Source organism: Sinocyclocheilus anshuiensis, unplaced genomic scaffold (assembly GCF_001515605.1).
Source record: "Sinocyclocheilus anshuiensis isolate Anshui unplaced genomic scaffold, SAMN03320099.WGS_v1.1 scaffold442, whole genome shotgun sequence".
Taxonomy (NCBI): domain Eukaryota; kingdom Metazoa; phylum Chordata; class Actinopteri; order Cypriniformes; family Cyprinidae; genus Sinocyclocheilus; species Sinocyclocheilus anshuiensis.
In genome coordinates this window covers 878,403-895,483 of record NW_015542354.1, presented here as the reverse complement: position 1 = coordinate 895,483, position 17,081 = coordinate 878,403, and the positions used below count along the sequence as shown (strand labels likewise).

At 35.7% G+C, this 17,081-nt stretch overlaps 1 protein-coding gene across 1 annotated transcript in view; it reads left to right on the top strand.

The window, feature by feature from the left end:
* Positions 1-11,783, top strand: part of LOC107691607 (protein kinase X-linked) — a 40,625-nt gene extending 28,842 nt beyond the window's left edge. The window contains exons 6-8 of the mRNA XM_016490289.1: positions 5,336-5,393; positions 6,720-6,797; positions 10,996-11,783. Coding sequence (XP_016345775.1) covers positions 5,336-5,393; positions 6,720-6,797; positions 10,996-11,121 — 262 coding nt within the window. The 3' untranslated portion in view covers positions 11,122-11,783. The remainder of the gene's footprint in view (positions 1-5,335; positions 5,394-6,719; positions 6,798-10,995) is intronic.
* Positions 11,784-17,081: the final 5,298 nt, after the last annotated feature.

Here is a 17,081-nt window from a genome sequence, read left to right as displayed (position 1 = left end):
CTCAGAAAAGTGTAATTCATCAACTGTTCATTTACGACACAGAGAGAGAGAGAGAGAGGGAGGCTGTGTATGTATGAATTACCACCGTTTTGCCGCGTTTCTCTAACAGTGAATCTGTGGCTTTAATTCCTGTAGAAACTGATGTTACCAGCTCCTTGTTGAAAAAGATAATGTAGCTCTTGAGCGATTAAGCTATTTAGTTGATAAAATTGTGGGGCAGCACTAAAAAGTTTGTTCCTGAATGTCTGAGTTCGGCCGCAACGTGATCTGTGTGTGTGACTGCACTTAACATCAAACTGCTTCTGTTTCACACAAATGCTGGCACAAACGTGCATGTTCGGCTAGAGTCGCTTTGAACTCGTGCATCTTCGGAAGCGGAGCTGGTCGGAAAGTTACAAAAAATGTCGTACACATCGCCACGCGAACTTCCGCCAACACCGCTATTGTACCTGGTGGGGAGTGCACAATGTAAACATGAAACATATGCCATTACCTATATTGTACTGTGGTACATTTATGGAGGCCCTTCATAATGCAGAGGTCAGCTGCCTGCTCTGCCAATAGTTAGAAATGGCACTATAGTAAGCAGTGTTTAATAAACAGCTGTTTTACTAAATTCTGCTGAGGTGAAATTCAGTGCAGTCATGTATCGTGATATGCATCGTACCGTGGCATCTGTATCGTGATACGTATCGTATCGTGACTTTGCTGGTGATACACAGCCCTAGTGCACGCAGTTACAAACTAACTCATGTCCTCTAATGAGCTCGTCTAAACATGTTAGCTAAGCACACTGGAGTGGAGGCATCCTCCAGATTGATCTATTTACTCTACACTATTACTCATGGTGCTTTTGATCTAAAGAAGTTCAGGATCCAGCAAACGACCCACTGTCCCCTCTTGATGTTCAGAAAAGTAATCCTTTATTTTATCCCTCTTAATAAAACACAACAATATCCTCTCTTTATGATGATGATCTTTTAACATCTAAAAAGTCATTGCAGCTGTACAATCACATACACAAAATGACATCACAGCTGCATTTCCTAATATGGCTTTTGTCCATTAGTGGCTAAACTGCCATTCGCTGCTTCAAACGGTCTGCACTCCAGAGACAAAGACAGCTTGAGGAAGCTCTTGGAAATAGAGACAGACAGTCACCTTAGGCAAAGTGAATCCATGTTTCCTTTCAACTGTCATGTTTACTCTAGTTACAATTATGAAAGTAGCCAAAACTACGACTTGTGTCAGTAGGGATTTAACAAGCTTGACAAGATAATGGTATCCTGAAGTCGAACACACATGATCATTGGAGAATGAATAACATCTGCAAGGGAGGCTAGAGTGAATGGCAAGGTCATCTGTAGCACGATCGCTCCAGGCGTCTCTCGTGTTAGGTTGAGTGAGAACATCAACGGCACAGCAGTAAACATGCTAATGCGCTCGTGTTCGCAGCTTGAAGTCTGCTGGGTAATGGATACAGATTGATTTTAAAACCTAATACATAAGGGTTATGTGAAAAGCTTAGTGCAGGTAGATTTTTATGTGTGTAGAAATTGTTTTTGTGTTAATAAGCTGCACTATGAATAATTGGTTACACTTTATTTTAAGGTGTCCTTGTTACACTATACATTTAAGTGCGGAGTAATGTTAATTAACTACATGCACTTACTATATGGTTATGGATTAGGGTTTGTTTTAGGGTTACTTGTATGTAATTATGCATCATTTATTGTTGTTATTATAATAGTAAGTACATGTAACATGTAACAAGGACACCATAAAATAAAGTATAATAATCTCTTTAAGAGAGTAGTTATACTTTGTCGGTAGGTATACTGCAGGCCTTTGTCAGAAAATATTGGTGTGTGCAATTTAACTCTGTTTCATGATATTTATGGTAACATTTTTGGTAAGGCTCCTACAATAAAAAAGGCTTCTATAGTATTTATTAACATTAGTTAACAGTTAGTTAACATTTACTTAGGGATGCACCGATATGAAAATTTTGGCCGATACCGATAACCGATAATTCTTTATTTTTGAAAGCCGATAACCGATATGTTGGCCGATAAATCTATATCCAAATTTTTATATACTTTTTGAGAGCCTGATTACAAAAAAGGTCTCATCATTAAAAACAAACACTTCAACATAAGCAGCCTAGTTTGAACGGTGTACGTTTTAAAAATAATTTTACTCTCCCATTACCAAATTTAGTCATAAAAAAGTCTTACAAATAAATAAAATAATGCATAAATAATGCAAACAAGTCACTGGACATCATTACACGTGTAAAGAATCAAAATGAATGCGCCATAGATCAATAAAACGGAATAGCCTCTGCCCAGACAATAATTAAATGATTTTAATTACTAAACCATATTGTTGATGAAAATAATAAGAGAAAAATACAAGTGGTTGTTATTATTAATAATGTATCAATGATTTTGAAAAAGTAACAAATTAATACCACTGTTTTAAATAGCAGCCGTTTGAGCTGTGCGTGCTGAAGCTGAAGAGCTGAATGAACACGGTAAACTGAAGCGTTTTGCTGGCAGCTTATTTAACTCAAGGAAATGCATCCTGAGATTAATATTAATACAACATAAACATAATATTACAACTTATATATGTACAAAATGACGCAGTTATTGCGTGCTATAGTCAGAATGTGTGATCCTGTTGTGGATGCGCTCTTCCCATTAATGTTGTGCACTGCTGTTTGAGCTGCGTGCGCTGAGCTAAAGATGATCACCGGTAAACTGAAGCGCACTTTTAACTTAACCAAACGCATTCTATATGAGATAAATCAGATATACATCAAATAAACACAATATTACAACGTACAATTGCACAAAAGGCTGCAAACGAACAGCGCGCATCTGAAGTGTCTCTGAAGGAAATAATGCATTATTTATCGGCTTTAAGATATCGGCCAAATTTTCTTATCAGGCCGATACCGATAACAGAAAAAAATAGCATTTATCGGCCGATACCGATATGGTGGCCGATATATCGTGCATCCCTACATTTACTAATACATTATTAAAATCAGAGATTGTATCTGTCAGTATTATTTAATGGACCCAACCTAACTTGAACTAAAAATAAACAGTTGTAGCAGTTGTATGGTTATTAACTATAACAATTATTATTATTATATTATATTATATTATTAGATTATATCCACTATATGATCTAAGATTAATAAATACTGTAACTGTAAAGGCTTTCTTTTTCTCTCTTTTTTGTTAATTTTAGTTAAGTAATATTAACTTGTGGGACCTTATTGTAGTGTGTGTGTATGTGTGTTTTATATATATATATATATATATATATATATAACAGTTCTTTCTGGTCACCGTGAGATATTGTACTGGTATCGCTACAGGAACGCCCTTTCACAATTTTGTATCACTCCGCTTGTTCTAGCCAGGTCTATGTTTTTTTTAAATTACTTACTGAGCTAATCGTAGAGTACGTTAGTTAATATAAGAAGAAACGTCTAGCTTTGCGGTCTCTCGCTCTCTCATTTGGATGCACGTCTTGCAGCATTGTTTTTCTCTTATAACCTCATGATTTCTCACTAATAACCTAACTGAAGCAGCACATGCCCTTGATACGAATTCTAAAAGTGACGTTAAATGAATTTAGTTGGACTTGGCAATAAACATCAATATTTAAAACCGTTTATTTATACTGATGCCCTATCATGTACAGTGGGGAAAAGATTTATTTGTAATTTTTATGGTAGGTTTACTTTTAACAGATAGAGACAGAATATCAACCAAAAAATCCAGAAAAAACACATTATATAAAGGTTAGAGATTGATTTGCATTTCAGTGAGTGAAAAAAGTATTTGATCCCCTACCAACCAGCAAGAATTCTGGCTCCCACAGATGGTTATGTGCCCATGTGGAACACAGAATATAGCCCTGCCACGTTAAGAAGTTACTTCTAATGTCAGCTTGTTACGTGTATAAGACATCTGTCCACACAATTTGCCTTCCTTTCCAACCTCTCCCACCTCCATGTAGCCAGTCTCCAGACCTCAATCCTTTAGAAAATCTGTGGATGGAGCTGAAACTTCGAGTTGCCAAACGACAGCCAAGAAATCTTAAGGATTTAGAGAGGATCTGTAAAGAGGAGTGGATCAAAATCCCTCCTGAGATGTGCGCAAACCTGGTGACCAACTACAAAAAAAAACATCTTACCTCTGTACTTGCCAACAAGGGTTTCTGCAACAAGTACTAAGTCATGTTTTGCTTGGGGATCAAATACTTATTTCACTCACTGAAATGCAAATCAATTTCTAACCTTTATATAATGTGGGTTTTTTTTCTGGATTTTTTGTTTGGTCTTCTGTCTCTATACGTAAAAAAAAAAAAAACTACCATAAAAATGACAGACCCTTCATTTCTTTGTAAGTGGGCAAACTTAAAAAAATCAGCAGGGGATCAAAATAAATATTTCCCCCACTGTATGTATTTGATTCCAGAAATATATTTAAAGGTTTTAGATTTACGTTTATCAACATCTAGCACAAAATTATAGCTATGCATTTTAGTGAAGCTTTAACCTTTTTTTCTTTAAAAAAAATCATGTTACTTTTGGAAATTATGTATTAACTGTTGACTATGTTACTTTTTCAGGACTCATATTTGTATACTTATTTTAAAGAGCAGATTTTATAATGCTGTGATTCCCAAATTCACAAAAAAAAAAACTACCATAAAAATGACAGACCCTTCATTTCTTTGTAAGTGGGCAAACTTAAAAAAATCAGCAGGGGATCAAAATAAATATTTCCCCCACTGTATGTATTTGATTCCAGAAATATATTTAAAGGTTTTAGATTTACGTTTATCAACATCTAGCACAAAATTATAGCTATGCATTTTAGTGAAGCTTTAACCTTTTTTTCTTTAAAAAAAATCATGTTACTTTTGGAAATTATGTATTAACTGTTGACTATGTTACTTTTTCAGGACTCATATTTGTATACTTATTTTAAAGAGCAGATTTTATAATGCTGTGATTCCCAAATTCACTTGCAGCATACAAACAAAAATATTTGTGTAATTTTATTTTATTTTAACGAAACCATAGAGATTTTTAGTATCAGCCATTTATTGGTTATTAACCATAACATTCAAATAATTATTGATTTATTTGAATCAGCCAGAATTTCAATATTGATGCATCCCTACTCTTAATGCCTGCCTTCATGAAATTGACCGTCTTAATTTTCTTGTGTTTATTAAAATAATTTCATGTCTAAATCAGGTGCATTTTAGCATATTGGTTCTCATCTTGTCTTTGTTTATCTAGGGACCTAATCAAGAAGTTTCTGGTGATTGATCGGGCAAGAAGGCTTGGAAACATGAAGGTAAGCAAGATGCTGGTGACAGATATTTTATATGGTTCTTCTTGTATGGTTGAGCAAAGGATATTTCCTCTGAGAACGCTGTATGACTATATGGCTTTTTTATAGTCATATCAAATTCAAGGCCATCTATGAATCATCTAACAGAATAAACTCTGTTTCTAGTCCAGCTTTGCATCTTAATAAAGCTGCACGTGGCAAATAAGAAGACCTTGATTGAGTCTTGCGAGATCTTTCTCCCAAAGGCCACAGTATGCCACATATGTTTCCAGTTACGATAAGAAGGCTTCCTATCTGCCTAGAGTGGATGAGATGAGGCTCTGGAGAAACTCCCTGGACATTCAGAGAGTGATTCTGACACCGGGCAACTCTCCCACTATACCTCCTTCCAACCCCCATCAGACGAGGTGGATACTGGGGAAAGAACTACAGACAGAGTTCTTGTGCAAAATGTTTCTGCATCGCCAGTTATAGTAATTCAAAAAAATAATGGCATTTACTTTTCTAAATTGTCCTTTCAGAGGAAATAATTCAGTAACTGGCACTAGATGAAGTGGCAGCAGTGCGCTAGGCCTGTCATGCGTGATGTGATGCATATTGTGACGGTGATGTCATGGGAAGTTTGTGAATGGTTGCGTCTGAGCGTCATTTTCCCATTAGCTCCAGTTAATGCCGTTATTATAATTCTCCACACGTGAGGAATGAGCTCTGCTGAAATATGTATCTCGCTGTTCTGTTTGTTTGGGGTTTATTGCTTTTTGTCATCAAACCAGATTCAGAGTAAGTGACAAAGATAGAAAAGCTTTTTCAAAAGAAATGTCACTTTGGGTGGACTTCCCAGGCTAGATGCTTCTGTTGTTAATTTAGCACTTTCTTTCTTTTGCTTTTTCTCCCCTGACTACATACAATGAGAGTTTAAGACCCGGCAGCCTAATCACAGCTGTGTTTGCACTGTTTCCACAGCAAGGCAAGGTCCTGCTGGCAGCGCTCATTCACAAGTGCTGATATCTGTTATTCCACTTGAGTGAATGTGTATCTGTCATGGTCCCACAGTGCAATGCATGGCCCAAATTCTGAGGTTTCTAGAAGAGCTCAGTAGGTTAGCATAGTTGTCCCACTTTTCTTTTCCCTCTCTAAGAAACTAAAAAAGACAGTACAGTGACTGAAAAGACTGTTTGGGGTCAAATGAGAAGTGTCATGTACAAGGTCAAATGAGGTTTTTATTCTTACTGTGGTGGTTTGTCTCAAAATGTAAGACACCATTCTACATTTATGTTCATTTAGTTATAGTAATCTATCATCTTGTGTATTATTTTTGTCATCTTCCAGAATGGAGCTGATGATGTGAAGAAGCACAGATGGTTTAAGTCAGTAGACTGGGATTCTGTGCCCTGTAAAAAACTCAAGGTAAGCATCATAGACTACATTTACATGGACATCAGTAATCTAATTATTTACCTTATTCTAAATAAGCCAATATTATGATTATGGTGTTTACAGGAGTTGCTTTTAGAATATTCCTATCATGTTCCCGTTTTACATGTTATAGTACATAGTTCAATTAATGGCGCACGTCATTACGTCCCCACGTGACGCCATCCGATGTCCCCTCCGGAATTTCACGTATAAACATATAGTTCGTCTTCGTGATGATGCCATGTACAGTTTTTGTTTCATTTTTTATTTTATGAAAGCTTCAGGTGCAGTTAATTATTTGTACATGCATACAGGCGATGGCGGTGTTGAAGCTCTTTTATTTGCCGTCATGTTTTGTTTGGGGATCAAATACTTATTTCACTCACTGAAATGCAAATCAATTTCTAACCTTTATATAATGTGGGTTTTTTTTCTGGATTTTTTGTTTGGTCTTCTGTCTCTATACGTAAAAAAAAAAAAAACTACCATAAAAATGACAGACCCTTCATTTCTTTGTAAGTGGGCAAACTTAAAAAAATCAGCAGGGGATCAAAATAAATATTTCCCCCACTGTATGTATTTGATTCCAGAAATATATTTAAAGGTTTTAGATTTACGTTTATCAACATCTAGCACAAAATTATAGCTATGCATTTTAGTGAAGCTTTAACCTTTTTTTCTTTAAAAAAAATCATGTTACTTTTGGAAATTATGTATTAACTGTTGACTATGTTACTTTTTCAGGACTCATATTTGTATACTTATTTTAAAGAGCAGATTTTATAATGCTGTGATTCCCAAATTCACTTGCAGCATACAAACAAAAATATTTGTGTAATTTTATTTTATTTTAACGAAACCATAGAGATTTTTAGTATCAGCCATTTATTGGTTATTAACCATAACATTCAAATAATTATTGATTTATTTGAATCAGCCAGAATTTCAATATTGATGCATCCCTACTCTTAATGCCTGCCTTCATGAAATTGACCGTCTTAATTTTCTTGTGTTTATTAAAATAATTTCATGTCTAAATCAGGTGCATTTTAGCATATTGGTTCTCATCTTGTCTTTGTTTATCTAGGGACCTAATCAAGAAGTTTCTGGTGATTGATCGGGCAAGAAGGCTTGGAAACATGAAGGTAAGCAAGATGCTGGTGACAGATATTTTATATGGTTCTTCTTGTATGGTTGAGCAAAGGATATTTCCTCTGAGAACGCTGTATGACTATATGGCTTTTTTATAGTCATATCAAATTCAAGGCCATCTATGAATCATCTAACAGAATAAACTCTGTTTCTAGTCCAGCTTTGCATCTTAATAAAGCTGCACGTGGCAAATAAGAAGACCTTGATTGAGTCTTGCGAGATCTTTCTCCCAAAGGCCACAGTATGCCACATATGTTTCCAGTTACGATAAGAAGGCTTCCTATCTGCCTAGAGTGGATGAGATGAGGCTCTGGAGAAACTCCCTGGACATTCAGAGAGTGATTCTGACACCGGGCAACTCTCCCACTATACCTCCTTCCAACCCCCATCAGACGAGGTGGATACTGGGGAAAGAACTACAGACAGAGTTCTTGTGCAAAATGTTTCTGCATCGCCAGTTATAGTAATTCAAAAAAATAATGGCATTTACTTTTCTAAATTGTCCTTTCAGAGGAAATAATTCAGTAACTGGCACTAGATGAAGTGGCAGCAGTGCGCTAGGCCTGTCATGCGTGATGTGATGCATATTGTGACGGTGATGTCATGGGAAGTTTGTGAATGGTTGCGTCTGAGCGTCATTTTCCCATTAGCTCCAGTTAATGCCGTTATTATAATTCTCCACACGTGAGGAATGAGCTCTGCTGAAATATGTATCTCGCTGTTCTGTTTGTTTGGGGTTTATTGCTTTTTGTCATCAAACCAGATTCAGAGTAAGTGACAAAGATAGAAAAGCTTTTTCAAAAGAAATGTCACTTTGGGTGGACTTCCCAGGCTAGATGCTTCTGTTGTTAATTTAGCACTTTCTTTCTTTTGCTTTTTCTCCCCTGACTACATACAATGAGAGTTTAAGACCCGGCAGCCTAATCACAGCTGTGTTTGCACTGTTTCCACAGCAAGGCAAGGTCCTGCTGGCAGCGCTCATTCACAAGTGCTGATATCTGTTATTCCACTTGAGTGAATGTGTATCTGTCATGGTCCCACAGTGCAATGCATGGCCCAAATTCTGAGGTTTCTAGAAGAGCTCAGTAGGTTAGCATAGTTGTCCCACTTTTCTTTTCCCTCTCTAAGAAACTAAAAAAGACAGTACAGTGACTGAAAAGACTGTTTGGGGTCAAATGAGAAGTGTCATGTACAAGGTCAAATGAGGTTTTTATTCTTACTGTGGTGGTTTGTCTCAAAATGTAAGACACCATTCTACATTTATGTTCATTTAGTTATAGTAATCTATCATCTTGTGTATTATTTTTGTCATCTTCCAGAATGGAGCTGATGATGTGAAGAAGCACAGATGGTTTAAGTCAGTAGACTGGGATTCTGTGCCCTGTAAAAAACTCAAGGTAAGCATCATAGACTACATTTACATGGACATCAGTAATCTAATTATTTACCTTATTCTAAATAAGCCAATATTATGATTATGGTGTTTACAGGAGTTGCTTTTAGAATATTCCTATCATGTTCCCGTTTTACATGTTATAGTACATAGTTCAATTAATGGCGCACGTCATTACGTCCCCACGTGACGCCATCCGATGTCCCCTCCGGAATTTCACGTATAAACATATAGTTCGTCTTCGTGATGATGCCATGTACAGTTTTTGTTTCATTTTTTATTTTATGAAAGCTTCAGGTGCAGTTAATTATTTGTACATGCATACAGGCGATGGCGGTGTTGAAGCTCTTTTATTTGCCGTCAAACGGTTGACACTGCCGTGTGTGTATCCTGTCGCAAAATGCGGCGAAAAGTCCTACACAACGGTAATAATTTGATTAAGGTGTTTACATGTCTATTCTGCACTTCAGTAATGCGACTAAAATAAGAATACTCCACATGTCTTAATTCGATTTCTGTTTACTGCAATTATAAAAATCTGTTTACATGGTAGATTCTTAATCAGAGTATTGTCTTAATCGTATTAAAATCGGAGTATTGTTGTCCATGTAAACGTACTCACATAGAGCTTTAGAATATGTCCTGTTATTAAATATTCATTTTGTGCCACTATTCATTTTCGTAGGATTTTTGTAAGTCATTACTGGCCACATAACTGTGACAACACCTTATTAAAAAGTGATCATCTTTTACTTTATTTACTGGTAGAATTATATAGCCAGAATATTTCCCATGGTTTACTGGACATACCTGGTAGCGGATAGTGGAAAGTATACATGCCCATTCAGTTTGGGGTCAGTCGATTGAAAACACAGTAAAAACCCCAAGGGTAACATTTTAGTACAAGGACCAATTCTCACTATTAACTAGTTGCTTTTTAGCATGCCTATTATTAACATATTGGCTGTTTATTAGTACTTATAAAACGCATATTCTGTGTGACCATATTCTACATCCCTAATCCAATCCTTATACCTAAATTTAACAACTACCTTATTAACTATTAATAAGCAGCAAATTAGGAGTTTATTGAGGTAAAAGTCACAGTTAATGGTTTGTTAATAGCAAAAATTGGACCTTACAATAAAGCGTGGCCAACACTAGCATTGCCTGACGGAGGTCTTTGACCGAAACGTTGTTATTTTTAACTTTTTTGAATAAAGGGAGAATAACAGTGTGCAGATCTTTTTTCTATTATTCAACACTAGCATTGTGAAATAATATTATAAGACAACTGTTTGTTGTATTAATATTAAAATAGTAATTTAACATAAGATATTAATTAAATATAATTACTTAGTTTATTCCTGTCATGGCAAAGTTGAATTTTCGGCAGCCATTACTCCAGTCTTTAGTTTCACATGATTCTTCAGAAATCATTATAAAAGTTGAGGAGGAAAAACAATAAGGAAAAGTAATACATTTAGAAACTGTGATACATTTTTTCAAGATTTTTTGATGAATACGGTCACTTTTGATCAATTTAATGATTCATTTCTTTACTGACTGCACACTTTTGAATGATAATGTGTATTTCACTTCATCTAAAGCCTCTTTAATGAGTTTTTCTCATTGCTGTGACAGCCACCCATCGTTCCCAAGGTATCTCACGAGGGTGACACGTCTAACTTTGACACCTATCCAGAGGATGAGTGGAAGAAGGACACACCAGTACCAGCTAAGGATCTGGAAATTTTCAAGAACTTCTGAAAAAATATTCTTTTTAATGAATAAAAAGACAGGACTGGTAGAAGATAATGATTTAGAGCTGAAGTTTTAACCTAACCATTCAGGGGACATCAAAAGGTCATAGCTGCATTATATAGGCATGTCCTGCACACTTGAGAAACCGAAACAGACATCTTCTGATCATCATTATTGTCAACATAATCATGGTCAAACATTTACAGAGGAAACAGTTCATCACTTCAGCATCATCTATTAAGTGATGAGCAACTTGATTCAACACCCTCTGAATCTCTTGTAATATGCAAAATTAATGTTTTTAAAGCAATATCAAGGTTCTTTTTGCTGGGTCTTCGCTTATGCCTAAACATGTATGGTCATGGTTGTGTTATGGCTTTATATCTTAAAAAGCTTGCTGAATTGGAGCTTTAAGCCTGACAAATTTAGTTTTCTGGTTATCTGAACTTGCTGTGTTGATCCTTTCCTCCCACATGGTATTGCTATATAAATTTCGTAACATTGGGCCTGTTTCACACTGCACTCTCGGGCAGGCATGTAAACAAAGCAAAAGCGTAACTGCAACATTATGCTTTTATACTGGCAGCATTGTTCCGGCTTAACAACCTAGCCAGTCTATAAAAAAAAATGCATAGTCAATGTAAATGACACCAATGTATTTTAAAATGGTAATTTTTTTTTTAAATAATTAAGACTACAAAATGTATAGACTGAAATGTAATTTACATGTGGTTGTAGGCCATATTTAAATTCAAAATATCATTAATCTACAGAACCCAAATTTCACACTATAGCGATGACTTAGATTCAGTCATATTTACTAAACAAAAAGTGCTGCTGTCTCTCTCTCTGTGTCTGTGTCTGTGTCTGTGTCTGTGTGTGTGTGTGTGTGTGTGTGTGTGTGTTTTGATGAGTCTATATTTCACTCCTGTTTTTTATTTGTATACTGTAACCTTTTGATGTTGTATGTAAACCCATCAGAAGAAAAAAATGCTTTGGCAAATTAATTATTACATTAAGTCATAATTATGAGGGGAAAAGGGTGAGATTATGAGTTAAAAAGCTAGAATTATCGTTAAAGTCGTTAAATTCTGTCAATTTCAACTAGTCTCATTATGACTTTATATCTCAATTCTGAAATAATAGTCGAAATTATAACTAAAATAAAAAAAAGTTGTGATTAAAGTTGTGAAAAGTAAGTGATTATAATTGGAAATTGAGATTAAAAAGTCATGACTGTTTCAACTTGTTTCATGACATTTTATCTCATAATATGAGATTTTGGACTTTTTGTCATTATTTAAAACTTTGTCATTTGTATTTTTATTTCTACTTTTATCTCATAATTTTATCTCGTAACAGTTTCTTTGTCATAATTCAACCTTTTATTTCAGAATTATGACTTGCTCAAGTAATAATTTAGACACTTTATGATTTTTTTTTTTACCAAAGCTATTTCATACATTTGAGTCCCAAAATAAATGCACAGGAGTCGTCTACAGTGTGAAACAGAATGTGTTTTTGTGATCTACTGTGCTGCTTTTTAATTCTTTTTCCAAGTATACTTGCATTAGGCAGATGTGTTTGACCATTGCGCTGTGTCTAGCTTATTTTTTCTATTGCATTTGCATTAAGGCAAGTTAAAAAAACTTGCTTTCCATTCATCAGGATTCATCAGTGTGCAGTTAGATACTATTGTGCAGCATCTTAAGTTGACCACAGAAGCACAGTTTGTGAGAACGGCCCCAAGAATCCAAAGAGCTTTTGAACACATTCCTGCCAGGATGTCAGACTAAGAATAGCAGGTGAAGTAGAGGCACAGTAGCACTTATCTAATCATGACCTCACAAACCTGTAGGTAACCAATAAATGAACATTAATGCTTGTATTATCAGATGCCTGTTCACATACTTTGGCTGTTGTACTTGATGTTCTATATGTGTTTACTAATTGGTTAAGTGCATAAACAATTTACTAGCCAGGTGTTTTCTAAAGTTGCCTTTCATAGTTATGGGGGTGAATTTAGCAAACACAGTTTACATTGCTTCATAATGCTACTTAATATATGTTGGGAAGAGAATTGACTATGGTGTGAAATGCTTTAGAAATGTAGCTACTGTGTGTATGTTCAAAACAATTCTTCCTGTTTCTGGACTTCCATAGTTTTTCTTAACTGCTTTTGTCTTAAGCAGTAATATATCATACTGAATATCGTTTATTTGATATCATTTCTTGAAATGACTGTTCTTTTTAAATTGCAAATGCAGTTTTATACTAAGGAAAGCAACTTGCGGATTTCATATGGACTTGACAGCTGTTACCATCTTGTGGATTTTTTTTTTGTTTGTTTAATGTTTGTCGTTGTTTCCTGCGTGAATAATTTTGCTGTATTCTCAATTTTTAGTGTTTTCTTTTTTTACACTTGTTTGAGGGGGGAAAATTTAATTTATATTGTTTGCAACAGCAAAAACTAAAATGAAGTTCTATGAACTTAAAAATGGACACAAACCAAGCATAGGATTTTATACTGGTTTTTAATCACACTTTTTTTTAGTTTATTGGTACTTTCATTTTATTGCCTTCTGAACATGTATGGTGTATTTTAGATGGTACAAGTGCAATATTACCTGCAACCAAGCTGTTATAAAAACTTGAGAAAATCTGCAAATCCTATATCCATGAAAATAAACTGAACTTTTCATGTGGGCAAAACTATTTGACTAATAGACCTGCAGCCTGTTATAACTTTTCAGTGTACTCTGACCAAACTCGTTGAAGTCTTATTGAGATGGGTTGGACTCTCAGTTTGATGGCACCAAGCCATACGCTCATTCACACCAGCCTCAGGAACCTTTTAAACTACAAGCTTAATGGAAATTATTAGACCATTTACTGTAAGAGTCTTAATATATTCTCATTTTCCTATATGCCCACGATTAAGTGCTTGCCACAGTTTCATATGCTAGTATTTCCCTCAGTTGGTCCCTTTATAGTTTATTTTCCTTAAGTATTCATGTAAAATTTATATTAAATGTACATTAGTAGTTAACAGGGCAAATTAGCATCACTCCTTTCCTGCAAAAGCAGATGAATGATCTCATCCATTAAGGTGCCATGAGACTGTTGCATTTTTAAGAGGTTATTTCACTCTCGAACCCCTGTGGTTAGACTTCACCCGTAGAGAAATGTTCAAACATGACTTTCTTTCTTCGCTCTGCTCCTTGTAAAATCTGACTACAGTTTAAACATTTTAAAGACGTTTAGTCCTGTCAGACACACCGCTGGGACAGACTAATTTTGCTTAATAGCTCCCTTACGGTCTTCAAAATGCCTGTACGATGGATCTGTCCCCAACTGGATAGGAAATGGTTTTAATGTATGGTATATGTACCCACCGCACTTTGGCAGCTCTGCGTAATATATTTCTACTTGCGACAGGAAAGCAGAAAATCACATTTCCATTTAACAACATGATTATGGTGTATTCACCTTTCTGTACACTCATCTGTTTGTGTTTGAGTTGCTCAAATCCAACTAATTTTTTGATACATCGCAATTTGAAAGATGTTCTCTGAAGCCACGATGTGAAAAGTTGCAGCTGCTGTTTTAATTCTTGGTACTGTCAATGCAGCTCTTACCTGATGACACTTTTTGGCTGAGTCAGTGGCGCTGAATGATGTTCTCTAATCTCTTTTTGTCCTGTAGAAGACAGAAATTACAGTGTCAGTGCTGCTGTGTTGGAAATAAACCTGATGTGAATTTGCAGCTTGGCGCAAGGAACCTTAAAGTTGCTGAGTGTGGTGGAGTCTACTTCTATAAACCCAACAAACCTACCATTACTCCATCGTTCACCTACATGGCTCTCACTTAACCCCTCACCTCCTGGAGTAAATTGGTCAAAACGCCCCAAAAAACCTCCATTTAGAGACAAAACTATGGGACGACACCTTGTAATGATTGGTAACCACAGTGATCAGTACAATTAAACGGCTTTAGGTTCTGATCTCATCAAAGAGTCCTGTCATCAGACCACCACCACACCCGCAATGAGATATTATCATAGAGGAAACTCCACCCATCTACCAGCTACACCTCATGCTGCCCTCACATGCTATCAGACATGAACGGCCTCTCAAATTGTATTTACAACTAGGAACCTCTGAGGTTATTTTGACTCCCGAGTTTCAGAGTTGGGTAGGCCATAAACTAAACATGGCAGTTTACTGTAGTGAATGCTAAGTTTAAGGGGGCTTTGAACTAAAAACTGAAAACGTATATTTTGTTTGCTGTTCATTTACACAATTTATTTTGGGGGCCTGAAAATGGGGGTTCAAAGGGCAAGTTGTTAAAAAACGATACCGTTAATGTTTCCATGTAAACTACAAATATGCAAATTTGTAAAAGGGGTCACATCATGTCTATTATGTGTATTTACCGAGCTCCGGCTCTGTAGATGAATGCATATATGTGCAAAAGCATAGTCTTTCTTTACAAAGTCACAGTGCCAACTACTGGCCTGGCATGCATCATACAGCATTTTTAGTTGTTTTTGCAGATCCGTGTGAGCGAGTATCGTTTTGACGACATTGTCATCTGTACGCAAAACTTTTTAAAAATGCAAAAGAAAAACGTTTCTGTTATTAGTACGTCGTTGTTGTGTAAACATACTGTAAGACTGCTTATTCGCTTTTCTCACAACATCTTTCTCTTGCTATTACAGTCATATACAGTATATTTAATTTCATTTACACAGATAAAAAAAAACGGCATTTATTTTACCGAGACTTCTAGCGCAGTCACAGTAGCGTGAGTGATGTTTATATGGTTGGCAACAAATGGGACACTACATTGGATCTGTTGAAATCTGTTGGATATTGACTAAATATCATACGATATATACGAGACTTGTCATAGCATTTACTGTACATTTTATTGCTCTTTTGTTGATTTTGATTGCTTCTATTGTCCTCATTTGTAAGTCACTTTGGATAAAAGTGTCTGCTAAATTACTAAATGTAAATGTAAATATATTAAAAGCATTTTGGATTTAATGAGATTTCCACAAGCAATGATTAAAAATAAACCTGGTGTCCTCCATGATTCCTATTATTTCTGACAACAAAGCAATTAAACACAACAAATTTGTAATTATGCCTTCAGAATTGGGAAGTCAGAAATCAGCATGTTAAGGCGGAGTTAGACAGCTTCTTGTCCATAATGCCAAACTAATCATGATATAAAGGCAGAAACTAGTTCATATAAAGCAATAAAGGCAGAAATTCACTGTGGTTTTTGTTGTGAGAACTATTGGATATGGTGGATTACCTACTGTATCATCATGCCCTGTATAGCATGCCCTGTCCCACCTTAAAGGTCTTGACCTTCTCAGCTGTATCCAACAAATAAAACCATGCATCTTAATTCTGACTTATTCTGATGAATTAATATTCAATTTATTGTAAAAATGTTTGATCATTTTATTAATTAATTTTAAAGACCAAAGTTTTTATAGTTACAGTAGATGTGTAGCACATTGTGCACACATCAGAAAGCTGTTAGTGGGCTACACCAAGCAATGTCTTTTTGAAAGGAGGAGTGTGTCTGTGAATGTGATCAAGCTGCCTTCAGATACTTGACTTGATTTGCATTTGGCTCTGATTTGAACTTTTTCTGTGTAGAATTATCATATGCAGGTCTTTCACTGATACACACCTGTTAGTACTTAGGAAGGGAAGCTCACCGTCTGAGCGTTTGTGTCTCGGTCAATAGAAAAACAGTGATGGTTTATCCCAGATTTGGCTCACAGTCAGTCTCCTGGAGAAGCTTTGCTTTGTTAAGATCCAGCATTATCAGCACTGAGTCGTGCAACTCTTTATTGTCCGTTATATTTAATCACGAGAAAAAAAAAATTGCATTAAAGTACATTACATAGGACCCAAAATATAGAATAATATAACAAAGCAATG